This window comes from Copadichromis virginalis, linkage group LG12 (genome assembly GCF_057382275.1).
Source record: "Copadichromis virginalis isolate Kocher_CV1m ecotype Utaka linkage group LG12, C_Virginalis_male_GT1.1, whole genome shotgun sequence".
In the NCBI taxonomy this organism is placed as follows: domain Eukaryota; kingdom Metazoa; phylum Chordata; class Actinopteri; order Cichliformes; family Cichlidae; genus Copadichromis; species Copadichromis virginalis.
In genome coordinates, this window is record NC_140629.1 from 38370778 (window position 1) to 38385889 (window position 15112).

Below are 15112 nucleotides of genomic sequence, written 5' to 3' on the forward strand. Positions count from 1 at the left end.
TCATTTAAACACCACATTTAAAAAAAAACAAAAAAAAACAAACATCTTTAAGGATTTTCTCCCTTTGGAAAGTTTTTCTGCCATGTGTGTGTGTTTTTTTTTTAATAGCGCCCTCTACAGGCTGTACTCCGTATTTCAGGTATTTATAGATTTCCAGCCTTTTCATTCGGACTGGTTGTGCGTTTTTCCAGACACCGGGACATCGCTCCGTTTTGGGGCCCACTCAGCTTACAAAATAAACCTAAAGTATCCTTTTAGCTGAAGACGGCGCCTCCAGTGGTTTTCTGTGGTTAAAGCAAAGTTTTTTATCCAGTTGATCTTCCTCAAACATGTCTCCTCCTCAGCACGATGGAAATGTTGCTTTTAAATAAAAGTTGTAAGGATTAAATCATCAGTTGGAGTCAGTGTGCAGAGCTGTTTTTGTTTGTTTTTATCAGTTAATGATAAAGTGAAGAACGATGTTAAAAACAAACTGAAGCATAAAAGCAGATGAAACTAAATTAGTAATGCTGTCAAACATTTCGGCCATGAGTACTTTTTTGGGTTTGGTTTGGTGCCGAGTAGAGTTGACTTGCAGCCGCATGTACCTCTGCTTGTCCAACAACCAATTAGAATCCAGGACTGATACGTGCTGGCAGGAAACACCTCAAACGCAGCACAAACTTTAATGTCTATTTAATTGTCATGGCAGAGTTGCAAAGAAAAACATTAAAGAACAGATCTTTCAAAGTAGCAGTCAGTCTTTAATAATAGTGAACGCTTCGTTCAAGTCAAATCCTTCACACGACAGCAAAATAAAACTGACCAATCAATTCAGAACAATTTCTATGGCAGGTTGAAGAGAAACCCTTAAAAATACAACCAAGGATCTTATTTATTTATTTATTTATTTTCCTTTCAGAAATGTTAACTACACAATTAAAGGTTTATACTGATCAAAACATACAGAGTGAAGTAGTTCCACTGGAGACAACTCAAACAAGATTAGTGTCTGATAGAAACATAACATTCATTTTACAATAAAAATATCTGCACAAAAACATCCCCCCCCCCAAAAAGGAAAAAAAAATCTCAAAAAAGTGTTACGCAAAAAAATAAAATAAAATGTTTGCTTTTCATCTTTTCAATACAGTCACAAATCACACAGCTGTGGCAACAAATCTCTTTAAAATTTACAGAAATGAAAGGTAAGGATAACCCCCGAACCCCTCCCACCCCCCAGACTTGATTGTATTCATTTTTAAGCGCATATACTGCAATTACAACGGATTCCCGACTGAACGAAAGCTGCACATCAAATCTCAGATATCAAGACTATCAAAAAAGGCACAAACAGACAGGTTGCACAAAGAACTCAGCAGAAGCTTTTTTTTGTTTTATACAACTAATCCCAGTAAGATTTCCAGTGCCCTTAATGTTCTCGCTAACCCCCCCGCCCCCCCAAAAAAGGCTATCTACAGGCGAGTCAAGTCCCGGCAGGCACCTCGGATTACAAGTCCCATCCCAAGTACTGTAGAAGCAAGTGCATTTAATAATCGTGTGACAGACGGGTGTATGCAGCGAGCGCTGGAGCACTGGGACAGACGAATCTCAGCGTCTTTTAATTTGAGTGCAAAAACTGTCATTTCTGCATCAGAGTTTTGGTCATGAACTATATTTTTTTTAGGTAAATCTCTGCAAACTGAACCAAAAATAATATTTTTTCAGATGTTAGCAAAGAGGGAAATCTGATCCAAAAGATTAAAGTATACATTTACAAAGCAAACTTTATTTGTACAGGTCTGTGAGTTTACCGAAAGACCACGCAGTTTTACCCTGATCACTGGGGAAATGTGTTCAGCTGGACCTTTTTTTTTTTTTGAACTTTTGAAAGTCACAAAGTTTTACTCTCTTCTGTAAAGCAGTCAAGGTTTGAGGTGTGTCCTCTTTATGTGGATTTTTCTTTTTTTCCTCTGATGCTGATTTGTTTGATTTTGTTTTAAAAACTACAATAAAGTTTGTCTTGGTGGAAAAACGTGTTGAAAGGTACTTTTTGTCAGCAGAATGAAGAATCAGCTTCTTTGACTTCACGTTCAGAACACCTTCCTATCGTGTTTATGCAATATCAGCAGAAACTGAACTGGGGGCCAGCTGTACTGCCATCTGAGTTTATACCACAAGATGGCGCAATGAAACCAGGTGAGCTTAAGGGCTTCAGTCACACAGGCTTAGAGCATCCGCAGCTCATCAGGTTACGATTTTGAGCGGCTGCTGTAAGGTCGACTGATGAGTAATGCTGTGGTAGAACAATGGTTGGTGAGAGGCTGCAGGAAGCTGCGTGCTGTTATTAAGTCAAAGTAGTTTCAGACCTTGTGACAGGCAAGTCCCGTAGTTTGCAAGAAACATGCCGACTCGTCTGCAAACACCTGTGACAATGAGACCAAGTTACTAACTTACTCAGTGGCTGTTTTTTCCAAGTTTTGGCTGATTAGTCAGCATCTCCCTGATAAATTACAGGTGACTGCATCGCCCTCTTTGCAGCTCTCAGCAACCCAGTCAGTAAAAACCGTGATCTAAACAGACACTGACAGGAGGTCGCGAACCGGCCTCTAGGGAAAAGGGCAGGGCTAAAACTAAATTTACGAGAAAAGGGGCACATATCTGGAACTATCTGAACACATCGATGGGTAACACTGCCCCTAGTGGTAAAAGTTCATTAAACTCTGCAGAGGGTCACTGCAGAAAGTACCTTTAAAACTGCATCACTTCATTTATTACCTGAAGCTTGTGTCCATTCATGGATTCTCATCAATTTGCCATCTTTGCTTCTCAATGAACGGTTCGCTCTAAAGACGACTCCAATTATCCGTCAGTTTGTGCAAAGTTACATGTTCTTTCCAGAAAACTCAGCAGACACAGAAAACATTTGCTTTCGTCTTAAGTCAGCGCGTTAATCTTGAGTCTTAACGTTCGTTTTTGCCACTTTCATTGGCGTAACATCACGTGGCTGCAGTGATGTTGACGTGTACTCGAGGGAGGTGTCAGTACGCCGTGACATCACAGTCAGAGGTGCAATGGGCTGGCTGACTGATTATGGCTTGAGTGCATCTCAGCAGAGCTCCGGCGTCCTGTCGTGGCTCCGCTCAGCTTCAGTCTAATGTCATTTAGGTCAGAACTAAAAAAGTAAAACTGAGGTTCTTTGGCTCTGTGATTTATTATCGACCAGAGCAGCTCCGCCCTCGGGGAGATCAACTTTAAAACGACTTAAACTTGGCTTGTCTCCTCAGAGAAACATAAAAATCATGAGTTTACCTCTGCGACTGACCACATGCAGGGGGGAAAAAGGAAAAATCTTTTAATAAAAGATTTCAATTTTGTACTTTAAGTGCAGCAGAGTCAGATTCTTGAAGAATCCATTCAGGTAGATTTTAAATTTGATGTACTCTGAAATGTTTTAATATCGTAACTAACACGAGTCATGCACACCTTACCAAGAGGTTTCAATTTGAATATGCAGTTCTGCAACCCAACCTAAGGTCAGGTGTGCCATTAAAGCCGAATAGATTTAAACAAGCTGAAGCTTTGGGGATTTCATCCCGCTTTTGCTCCCCAAAAGTTTCCAAATCCACACCCACACACACACACACACACACACACACACACACACACACACACACACACACACACACACACACACTGATATATGTGTTATTTTTAAGCTCCTCTCACTTGAAATAAAACCTTCAAATTCAACAGTCTTTAATCAGCAGTTACTGACAAAAAGTGGAATTATGGTCTTGACTTCTGCTGCATTTCTTTTTGTTTTTTTAGTTTTACTGCAGTCGGCTGCTGGCGCTGACGCTGCTAACGGCTATCAGCGTTAAAATGTGCAATTTAAAGCAAAAACAAAAACAAAAAACCCCACAACAAAACAAGCATGATCTGTTATATCTGAGTATAATTTCTAACTTTATAATGCCTGGATCCCATTTGTCAGGTTCAGGAAACGTACGTACGTACGTACGTGTGTGTGTGTGTGTGTGTGTGTGTTTGGCATAAATACAGTTATATGGTTATTCTCCTATTTGCAACCACAACAAGATGTCTCACAGCATGCAGATGGAGTTTATCTAAGAAACAAAAAGTTGAAATCTGAAGAAATAAAGAAAAAACAAGACAGAAGAAAAATGGACAGAGAGGTTGTGAAAGCGACAGAAAGAAAGAGGACAAAAAGCACCGTGAGTGTGTAAAGTGTGATATACCACAAAAGATAGAACGGACAGAGCCTGGGCGCTCTCCCGGCAGATCCGCCCGGTTTGTGTGGCACTTAACATCGTCGTCTTTGTATACAGAGCTTTTAACAGTCATGCAAAGGGCACAGTTTTATTCTAACAAGGCGAGAGAGAGAGAGAGACAGAGAGAGATCAACAGAAACTCACAAAGAAGAAGAGAAGAAGACAAAGAAACGGGGAGGCACAACAACATTTCCTCCAGACAAAACAAGCGCTGAGCGGTAACTGAATTCTTGTCCTGATGCGGTAAAGCTCCCCCAACCCACCATGAAAAACACCACCCTGTACATACAGACGTGTGGGAAATTCCTCACAGCTAAGGTGGACACTTTCCTCCTCCAGCTGATGAGACAGGAAATCCTAATTCTCACCTTTAAAATATCTTAAGACTCTTTAGGCCATATATTTATATATGTCTTTATAGGTATACATTTGCATTCGGGCCTTGTGTGTGTTAATTAAAATACAGCGTTTGATAAAACATAGGTCCTCACTGACTGATGGCTTGTTGCCTGCAGACCCTCTGGCTGATTCAGTGATTTCATTGCATAAATCAGGTTGTTAAATTTGGATTTTTTTTCTAAATAGAAGAAAAAACGTAGACTGCATCCCCTGTAACACTGCGACGAGCATTAGAAAACTCCGATCAATGATCCTTAGATGTAACCCTCTGCTGTTTGTGCAATGAAGGCAGAGAAAAGAGCAGCTAGTCTATGACCATCATTCAACTGGACATTAAAGGTCTTGAATAGTAACTCCCCCCCCCCAACCCCTGTTGTTTGAGACACACAGGTAGAAAAAAAATGCTTAACTTGGCTTAAAACACACAACCCCAACCACCCCTGTAAGCTGTGATGTGACCCCGCCCTCCCCTCACCTGTCCTCACCTCCGAGAGAGAACGAGAGAAAAAGAAAGCAAAACGGAGGATGATCTGATTGATTGATTCCTGACGCCATTCCTGAGCAAAGTGGATTTGACGAGTGAGACCCAAGGAATCCAGGAGATGTGGACATCGGCAGAGGAGCATTCAAACAAAAACAAACCCAAACTAAAAAAAATAAAATAAAATAAAAATGAATAATAAAATATCACAGCAACAGTGTGGAGGCGGGGAGGAGCAGTGGCAACGCAGGAGCCAGTCCGCAGAATCATCTGGAAGGAGAAGGAAACAGAGACGCCGTGATGAGCCGCCATACTGAACCCAAGACTCATAACACTGAGCATCCAGCAGAGGGGGGGTGGAGCCTATCCCAGCTGTCGTAGGGCGAGAGGCGGGGCACACCCTGGACAGGTCCCCAGTCTGTTGCAGGGCTAACACACACAGATAACCATTCCCACTCACATTTACACCTGTGGGCAACTTAGAGTTTAACATGTGGGGACAGTAAGAAAGATGGTTTTAAAAAGCTCTCTGTAGCATTGTTATATCACAGCTTCAGGGTCATCATTTATACTTCCGCCTTAAATCTCATCGGTTACATCATAAATCAAACCCTATGCTGTGACCTGGCATGTATGCAACTCCCTAGAAATGTAGGTACAGGCGACGACTGATTGGCTTGTCAGTCACGCCATTTCCTCCTTCACATGTGCAGCTATTTATTCTGACGCCTTTTTTTTTTTTTTTTTTTTTTTTTTAAATGAACGGAAGAGAACGGATCAACTCAAAGAGAGAAAATGAAGCATGCTCACCGTGCCCACCATTATGTAGCAGAATATAGAGATTAAATGCAGAAGCAAGACCTCAAAGGGTTGATGAATGAAGCAGCAGGTGTCTTAATAACAGAGCTGTGATACTGAGAAGTCACTTAACAGCTTTTTATCCTGGCTTCAAACTTTTTTAATATAATGGTGCTTTTTCAGTCTTAAACTTCATCGACGTCCAAAGATAATCACATTATTGTGTTATTGTGTTTGTTGTACCATTTATTTGTAGATTCTAAATATATTTTCCCTTTCTGATCTGTGATGAAATCACTCCAAATCATTTGTAATACTAATAAAACACTTAAATAGTTATTTTAGTCTAATCTCGCCTATAATTACAAAAATAATATTTTGGCGCTTACTGCTGTTGCAGCAGGGGGCAAAAACGAACCTTCTGGCAGATCTAGTGCTGACGCCTGCACACAGTCATACAGTAGCTTTGTGGGGAGGCTGTAGGTCAGGAGGTAAAGCAGCATCTACTGATCGGAAGGCCGGTGCTTCGATCCCTGGCTGCTCCAGTCTGCAAGCCACATATCCCTGGGCAAGATACTAACCCCACATCACTTAAACATAGAAGAAAGTGCTTGTATGAATGGGCGAATGAGGCTGTTGTATAAAGCACTATATAAGAATCAGTCAATTTTATAATGCTATACTTTTCCTGTACGTTTCACAGCGCGTTTATTTTTAACCCCGGTCCATGTTTGAACTCTTCCTCTTTCATGTGAACGTGCTGCATAGATAAACCCCGGGTAGACTTATGCAGCTGATAACTGTGTTCACGTGACCCTTTAGCCTGATTGCTGATGTTAGATCAAGCAAAGCTACATAATGGAAAGCTACCCTGGCTATGATGCATTTGCTTGACAGCCCAGGCCCCAGGAGATGAGTGCAGCGCAGAAAGGCAGCACTTTTACAGATAACCAGATCTGCAGATACTGAAACAAGGAACTAAAAAAATGCAAACATGCTCAGTGCTCTAATCTGGGAGGTGTCGCACAACAGACTCACTTTCACTGCACTCGTGTTATGCTTCAAGACATGCACAGTGGAAACACAGTAATTACACACAGCCCGTCTTGTGCACAAAGAGGATGATGGGCTATAAAATGTAGAGCTGATAGCTATTATCACAAAAGGAGGCCTGTCAGGAAGCAGCTGGTGGTGAGCAGAGATCAGCGAGGGAGGGGACAAACAAAAACAATCTCTCCAAATTTTCATTTCAATCCAGACGTGTTTTTAACTGTATAATTTGCCAAAATCCTTTCTGAAGGAAATGACACTTTAGCTGTTAAGAGTGGTGAGTATCCATTTTAGCATCAGTGCATCTGTCAAATAAAGAATTACATTGCAACAATAAACTGGGTAGTTTACATTGTTTAAAGAAACTTTTAGAACTACATAATAATAATTCTTGATATGACAAAGTTATTACTGTCAGACGCTGCACAGACAGCTCGTCTCCCATCTGACTCCCTCACAATCAGCTGATTGTATTTGCACAATGATGTCTGCATATTTAATGACGCCATGCGACTCTTCACCTTCATTCCAAGAATATCAACACGATTACAGAGAATCGGTATCGTGATGCACATCACAGTTTCATCAGCAAAACACGAATTTGAGGTTTTCTATCTGACTGTACTTTTGGAGGTTTTCTCACACAAGTCATCAGAAAACGGAGCAAACACCCAGGCCAGCGATGCCGGTTTCTGATCCTCTATGCCATTTATATTCAACTGATGCAGTTTCAGTTATTAAAACTTTCATACGGTGCTTAACAAACCTGTCAGATCACCTGTCATAGAAACAAGAAAACAAATATCAAAGTGTTTGGCACTGTATATGCCCTGATAGTAATCACAGAAAAACACCTTTAGCTGAGATGTTGTATCTTAAACAAAAGAAGGTGCAGCAGATTTCTATAACACAGCAAACATCAGATACTTGCGTCACTTCCCAGTATGTTTATGACTTCACCAGATAACAGGACATGAGCCTTTTTCACTTTTTCATAATTAATCTTTTGCTCATACCGAAGCTGCTGGCCAGAGGCTGACTCACAGCTCACGGTAGCTTTAGCCACTTTCCTTTTGTTAGCTTTTGTAAAATGTCCATATTCAGCTGAAGGAGTCTGATTAGCTTTGTTGTTAGGAGCATTTTTGTTGCAGTCCCCTGAGGTTTACTTTAACAACTCCAACCAGCTTATAATCAGTCATAAGTGAGGGTGACTGGCCAGTCACCAAACATCTAAGGTGGGTCAGATGGCACATTAGCAACCGCAGAATCTGGAGCTAGGGAGCTAGATGCAACTTCAGGATGTTTCATGTATGTGCCATTGGTTAGTGTGAGAGGACGGACTGATGACCTCAGCCACTTAAAGACAGTACATCAGATACCCTGTAACCGGCAAACCAGCGTTAGCTCAGGGTTTGTTTGATTCCCAAAACCAAAGAACGTTCGTCCGTTTCAAATGGCTAACACAGGTTAGCCATTTGAATGAATAGTGGCATTGTAAAGCGCTTTGGGTGCCTTGAAAAGCGCTATATAAATCCAATCCATTATTATTACTAGTGTTGCTCACTGCTGACAGTGTGGGAGCAGAACAGAGGCACCGAAGCGAGGCATGAGCTAAGGAACATTAAAGTCTTATCATTTAGAGTTTCTTGGAATATCTGTCCCACACCCTTCACACTAAACTATACTGAATTTAACTTGCGTTACAATCAATTCACACATTGGCAATAGGGAAAAAATAAGTCTTAATACATGGTAAATGCTGCATATTGAAAAATCTAAATTTCATACCACAGAACAATTTTTGTGTCTTGCTTTGGATACAAATTGATGGCAGTAAAGCACAACTCACTACGTTTAAAGTGCTTAGATGGATGGTTTTAAGTGGTTTTATCCTGTCCAGTACCTCGGCTTCGTACTCAACAAAAGCAAAATTTAAACTTACTCTGTGAGGTCCTGACTACAGCTCTTAAACAGATGAGCTGTTAAATTTAACCCCAGTGATCCTGAGCAGATTTCAACGCGGGAACACGACTCACTCCACCGCGCTTTGAAGCAGCGGAGGTGGGACAGTCATGAGGATCTCCCTGATCTTTATGACCTTGGAAAAGTTGGTTGTTGTGTACTTCTTAACAAATTGCTCATAGTTTTGTGTCACCAGCCCCTGCAGGTTATTTTTCAGTAGTTTAGGGTTATAAGTTGGGCTGCAGTGATGTGTACTTACCTGTGTGGGATGTTAGGACCTAAAGCTGGGCTGGAAACGTGCAGTTTCTTGAAAGATGAGCTCCTTCAGCGTCTCTTTGGGTAGGTCATCTAGCTCCATGTCAAACTTAAATGGGGCCTCGGCAACAGGCTAAAGACAGAGAGCAAAGAGGGCAGAGTGAGGTAAATGTTCATGGAGACTTTAGGTTTGGCTCCAACAGAGCAGCTAAGTCACAAACAACCACAAAAGAAATTAAGAACATTTTTAGATCAGAGAAACATGCAGGCAGCTTTTTGGACAACGCCACTACCATCACTTTGAGATCAAAGTTATGACTGAAGTGCACGTTTGAGCTTTAATTCAAGCAGCTCAATGGAAATTTGCATCAACTGTTTTGCAATTACAGACATTTGTATTTCCATTTTCTTAGCCTCAAAATTAATTGAACAAACTAACAATTTTAAACATAAAAACTGTGTTTAATATTTAATGGAAATCTTGTGTGGCCCGTTTCATTACATTCCTGCACCATGTTTGACAGAGGATGTGGTGTGCTTTGGGTTAATGAGCCGTTTCTCTCCTCCTCAATTTTCTCTTGATTTCATCTTTCCAAAGAATATTTGAAGGCTCTTTTAGACGTTTGCTGCCAGTCTAATCTGGCCTTCCTGGTCCTGAGTGTACAAGGTTGCATTTGGTGGCTCGTGATTGCAGACTTTGATATGTTTACCTACTCAAGAGTGACAAAATTCTCTGAAACTGTTTTTATTAACCATGAAAATAATTTGGCAGTCATCCACTTCAGTTGCTTGCTGTGGTATTTCAGATGCATCTGCTGACGAGTGCATTCATTCGTTTTAGCGGCGACTGGTTCTTGTAAGATGCTTTTCTACTTTATTTGAACACCTAAAAACAATTTCTAACTACAAGCACAATTCATGCCATAATATTTTTTCTTACACTTTTAAGCGTACATTCACCCTCTGACGGTCTTCACTCCCATCGTTATCTTTGAACCTCATGTTGAGGATCAGGCCTGAACTGAACATGAGCCTCTGAAAATGGAGGACTCAGTATTTATATATATATAAAAAACTGCATATGAAATACAGCACCTGCTAAAACAGTTCAATACTTCTGCTGAACTCCTTGAATTAAAGCTGGAAATCTGCTCTTCAATCATCTTGTAAAATAACAAAAGTTGTGCTGTTTTTTTGAACCCAGGTGATCCATATAGCACAAGATGCCTGACCCACCTCATCTGTGGGGTCGTAGTATTGTTCCAGGTAGGGGTGTGCCAGCGCCTCCTCCACCTCGATCCTCTTGTGAGGGTTAAAGGTCAACATCTTGTCCAGCAGGTCCAGAGCTGTAACACAAAGATGGACTTACTGTAGGTGACTCTGAAACAACAACAATATCCTTGTCTGTCCACTAGAGGTCCTAGTCTACATCCAACATGTTATCATTTTTTTAAACCATCCTTTGACACCAAAGTCTGTCAGTCCACCTCTGATCAGCTCTTTACTGAACACGAATTTGATGCATCTCTTCATCCAACCTTCATCCAACCTTAATACTGTGTGACAATGAGGGGTTCAGCTTACTGAATTTGCAGAATGGCTCTAATAAACATCTGTGTTAGCCTGTGTCACTGCATGATATCAGTTTGGAAGATGTCATGGTGATACGGTGAATATGTGGTGACTCATTGTGAAGTGTTGTAAACAGAAAAGGATTTAAGAGCAATATCGCGTCATCCACCTGCACTGCTTTTGTGCTCTGAGTAAAGGTTTGGCCACAGTTCTTGAGTTTGACCAAATCCATCATTCAGCTTCTCTCTGTGAATTTTACAGCTTCTGAGGACGTTTTTCTTAAGTAAACTCAAATTTACACTGTGTAAATATTATCATCAGCTTCTCTCTGAATTTGGCTTCAGGCTGCCTGTTGGTGGACTCACATTGTGATTACCAAAGATTTTACTAAAGCTTTTCTCACTATGTTGAAATGGCACTCTGCCTTTATTAGCACTGTTCTTATGAATGATTTGATTTAATTTCAGCAGTGAAGGAGACAGAAAACCATCATGCACAGAAAAACCAACTGAACCTGCAAAAACATCATTAGAGTGTAGTGAGCGTGTTTGAGCCCCAAAGTCCAGATGTTGTGACTACTGTGACTGCTGTGTGTTGTGCCAGGGCACAGGTCATCAAAGAAGTAGACACAACATGAATGTAATGTGATGTGTATGAGGTGAGCCAGGTGTAGGCAATCATTTTTCTCCCCGCTCTATAAAACGAAATTCTCTCAGGAAATGTTTAACATTTACTAATCCCCTGATGACCAAATACTGCGGTTATGGTGAGATTCCACCTCTTACCTTTTGGATCAGCGTTGGGAAAGAGACGGTTCCACGGCACTTTGCAGCGCAAAGGCAGTGACAAGAGATAGTTCCTGGCTTTAATGTTGATGATGCAGTTGAGATCCTCCTGTGAGGGAGAACCCAGAATTCCTGGAGGACAAATAGAAAATCATAAAGACAATCAGATTTTGTTCTTTTATGATAAATAAATGATATGTAAAATGATAAATGATATGATATGTAACAATTTGCAGAGCCTCCGCTAAAAGTTTATACTGAAAGGAAAAATTCTCAAAAACGGACAAAAACATTCAGACCGCACAACGAACGGACAGATGGGAGAAGCAACATGTGGTCTAGCACCAAGAGACAAAAAAGTCCGACTTGATAAGGACATATTAGTGTCTACGGTATCTATGGACTGGCACCAGGAAGCTGTTGCGACTGAGTGTGAAGTCTAAAGGTATCAAAGTTTTTCTTACAGACTAAATAACGCAGCTGAGTCACACCATAATGATACACTGTACTACCAAACAAATACAGACCAAACAAATTCATTATCAGGAAAAACAAAGTTCATCATGGAGGACTCGGCTTGGTCAGACCATCTCCAAAACAAAACAGGTTCCCAGTATGAGGCAGCGAGTACCAAGCAAAAGGAATCCAAGAGGGAATAACTGGAATAACCAGTAACCGGTGCAGACGTTTACTGATTACATGGCCACTGTTGCTCAAACTGGAGAAAACCTCAATGCTTGCTATGATAGACCCACAAAGCAATGCACTACACAGCCACAGAGCCCCAGCTGAACCCCAGCCACCACCTGAGCTGAACAATGGAGCAATAGAAGTGACTCAGGTGTGTGCGGTTTGTGGGGATCATGGGATTCATCTAGATGTGTGTTTGACTTATAGACCCATAACCTAACCCTAACATCTCTGATCCGTTCTGGCAGATTCATTTTGCAGGAGGCTTTAATTTTGTGGCCTATGGGCTAAATGTCAGCCTCTGTGGACTTACACATCAACACAACTCATTTGAATTTTTAAAAAATGGAAAGTTCTACATGTTTACTGCATGCAAAGTTTATTTTTACCCAAAATATGGTTAAGCTGATCCAAGTAATGCTTCCCCGGAAAGATTGGCCTGTTGGACAGCATCTCAGCCAGGATGCAACCCACTGACCAGATGTCTATGGACTTGGTGTAGCCCTGAAATCAAGTAGAACAGACATAATCATGATTACAGTAACTAACTTAGTTATACACAGCATTAATATACCATGTGCCTATCAAGTGCTGCAAGTCATTTTAAATTATTCCAACTAGTATTTAGAAATTAAAGTTTAAGACTTGAAATAGAAATACAAAGTTTAAAGATATTATCACTAACAGGGTCGTCGTTTTCCAATCAACACGTTTCAATGGAGGGCACAAAGTATTTTTTAAGTCGGGAAAACCTAAAAACACTAAACATACTCCACTGTTACTCTACTCGCCTTTGAGTTGAGCATGATCTCAGGAGCTCGGTACCAACGAGTGGCAACGTACTCTGTGAGGAAACCAGTGTGATCGTGGTCGGGATCAGCCACACGAGCCAAACCAAAGTCACAGATCTACAAAAAAATGAGAAAGGCACAAGAAATTGTCACATTAGAGGACACAACATAAAAATTATAGGCTGTAAAACGTTGAGAGTCTCCACAGCAGATTTGTATTGGTGAGGATTTATGACAACATTAAGTTATTTAATCATGATGAAAATATGTCTGGTGTTAGTTAAACCACCATACGAGGAGGTCTTTCCCGTGACAAGAAAAATATCTGAATGGGGCCTTAAGGGTAAGTGCCTGAAAACAAGCATTTAAATGAAGCCAGCATCTGCTTGAGACGCTACCTTGAGATCACAGGTGGTATTGAGCAGAAGGTTGGAAGGCTTCAGGTCACGGTGTAGTACGTTGGCAGAGTGGATATACTTGAGCCCTCGCAGGATCTGGTAGAGGAAGTAGCAGATGTGGTCATTGCTCAGGTGTTGAGTCTTCAGGAGCTTGTACAGATCTGTTTCCATTAGATCCTGGACAATATATCTGCACGGTTCCAGGTTAAGGAAAGTCGGCTTTTATACTGAAAAAAATCACTCACACACACGTGTGTATTTATATCCTTGCAGGGACATCTCATTGACATAATGCTTTCCCTGGCCGCTTACCCTAACCATCAAAAATGGATGCCTAACCCTAACCTAATCGTGACCCTGACACTAAAACGACATTTTGGTCCCCACAAGTAGAGTAAACTTACAATTTTTGGCCCCCACAAAGATGCTCACTCACTCACTCACTCACTCACACACACACACACACACGTAGCCAAAACACTTGAGGATTCAAAACAGAGTTTCACAATCTAACGTGTGGCGTCAGAGTGACTACATACATCATTTACAGACAGTCAATAGTCATGACTCACTTACGAGGCCATTATTAGTCAGTATGGTAAATTTTGATAAATGTATTCATCATGCTGAAAGCTCACTGACATTTAAGTTCAGTAAAACTATTCACTGTTTTACGTTTCTTTGTTTTTTTTGTTAAAGGAAGACTTGATAAGAGCAAAGGCGGATGCACAGCTGCAAAAATACAAAACTATCTGATCAATTGTTGGGTCTTTTAGGACTTTTAGTCAAGTTTCAAAGTCCCTAAGCATGAGGATTCTGATTGGTGCTCTTGAGGCCAATATGTACTGAAACTGGTCCAGGTGGACTCCACCTCCCTGACGACTCTTGGTGAAAGAAAGCCAGTGCAATTTAGTATTTGTTCTTGGGCACATGCTTGTGTTGCCAGGCTGAGCAGCTGCAGGCTTCAGTCACAGACGCAGTGTAAAACTATACACAGTGCCTGCAGGCTTGATAGTCTGCTACCATTTGGCTACAGCGAAAAGCATCTCTGCCAACTGTATGGCGACAGGTGGCTATTATGTAATGGAAGACAAATAAAAACCTCTTGACCACAAACGTTTGGTGGTAATACCAATCTGACCAGCAGCTAAAGAAAACCATCAAACACAAGAATGAGACGCTTTACACTCAAACATGCTTCAGTGAGGATACACATCCTTCATCTGCTCGATGGTCGGTGCACGGATAATGTCGTTGATTCCGATAATGTTCTCGTGCTTGAAGCGCAGAAGGATTTTGATCTCTCTCAGGGTTCGCTGGCAGTAGGTCTGGTGCTCAAAGGGGCTGATCTTCTTGATGGCCACGCGTATCTTGTTCTCCCGGTCGTAGGCAGAGCTGTATTTAAAAAAAAAACAAAAACCCCAAAATAAGACAAAAATGCAAACCTTTTAAATCCATAAAACTCAAATGCCAGATATGTGCAATAACTGCATTAATTTATAATTACGATTCAGAACCACTTATTAGGACAGAAAGGCCGCAGGTGACCAAGACTTTCTCGCTGTGGTGATGGTGCTAACACAGCTAAGAACATGGCCTTTGTGGTGAAAGTGAGTCACACTCTCTCCTCTGTGAATGCCCAGCTGTGCCCAAAACT

The 15112-nt window shown here is 41.2% G+C and overlaps 1 protein-coding gene across 1 annotated transcript in view; it reads right to left on the reverse strand.

Moving 5' to 3' along the window:
* Positions 1 to 868: 868 nt before the first annotated feature.
* mapk1 (mitogen-activated protein kinase 1) overlaps positions 869 to 15112 on the reverse strand; it is a 37890-nt gene continuing 23646 nt past the window's right edge. The window contains exons 2-9 of the mRNA XM_085476438.1: positions 14668 to 14850; positions 13456 to 13645; positions 13058 to 13174; positions 12656 to 12770; positions 11577 to 11708; positions 10456 to 10565; positions 9224 to 9352; positions 869 to 5424 (exon numbers count right to left, since the gene is read on the reverse strand). Of these exons, the coding sequence (XP_085332564.1) occupies positions 9236 to 9352; positions 10456 to 10565; positions 11577 to 11708; positions 12656 to 12770; positions 13058 to 13174; positions 13456 to 13645; positions 14668 to 14850 (964 nt within the window). The 3' untranslated portion in view covers positions 869 to 5424; positions 9224 to 9235. The remainder of the gene's footprint in view (positions 5425 to 9223; positions 9353 to 10455; positions 10566 to 11576; positions 11709 to 12655; positions 12771 to 13057; positions 13175 to 13455; positions 13646 to 14667; positions 14851 to 15112) is intronic.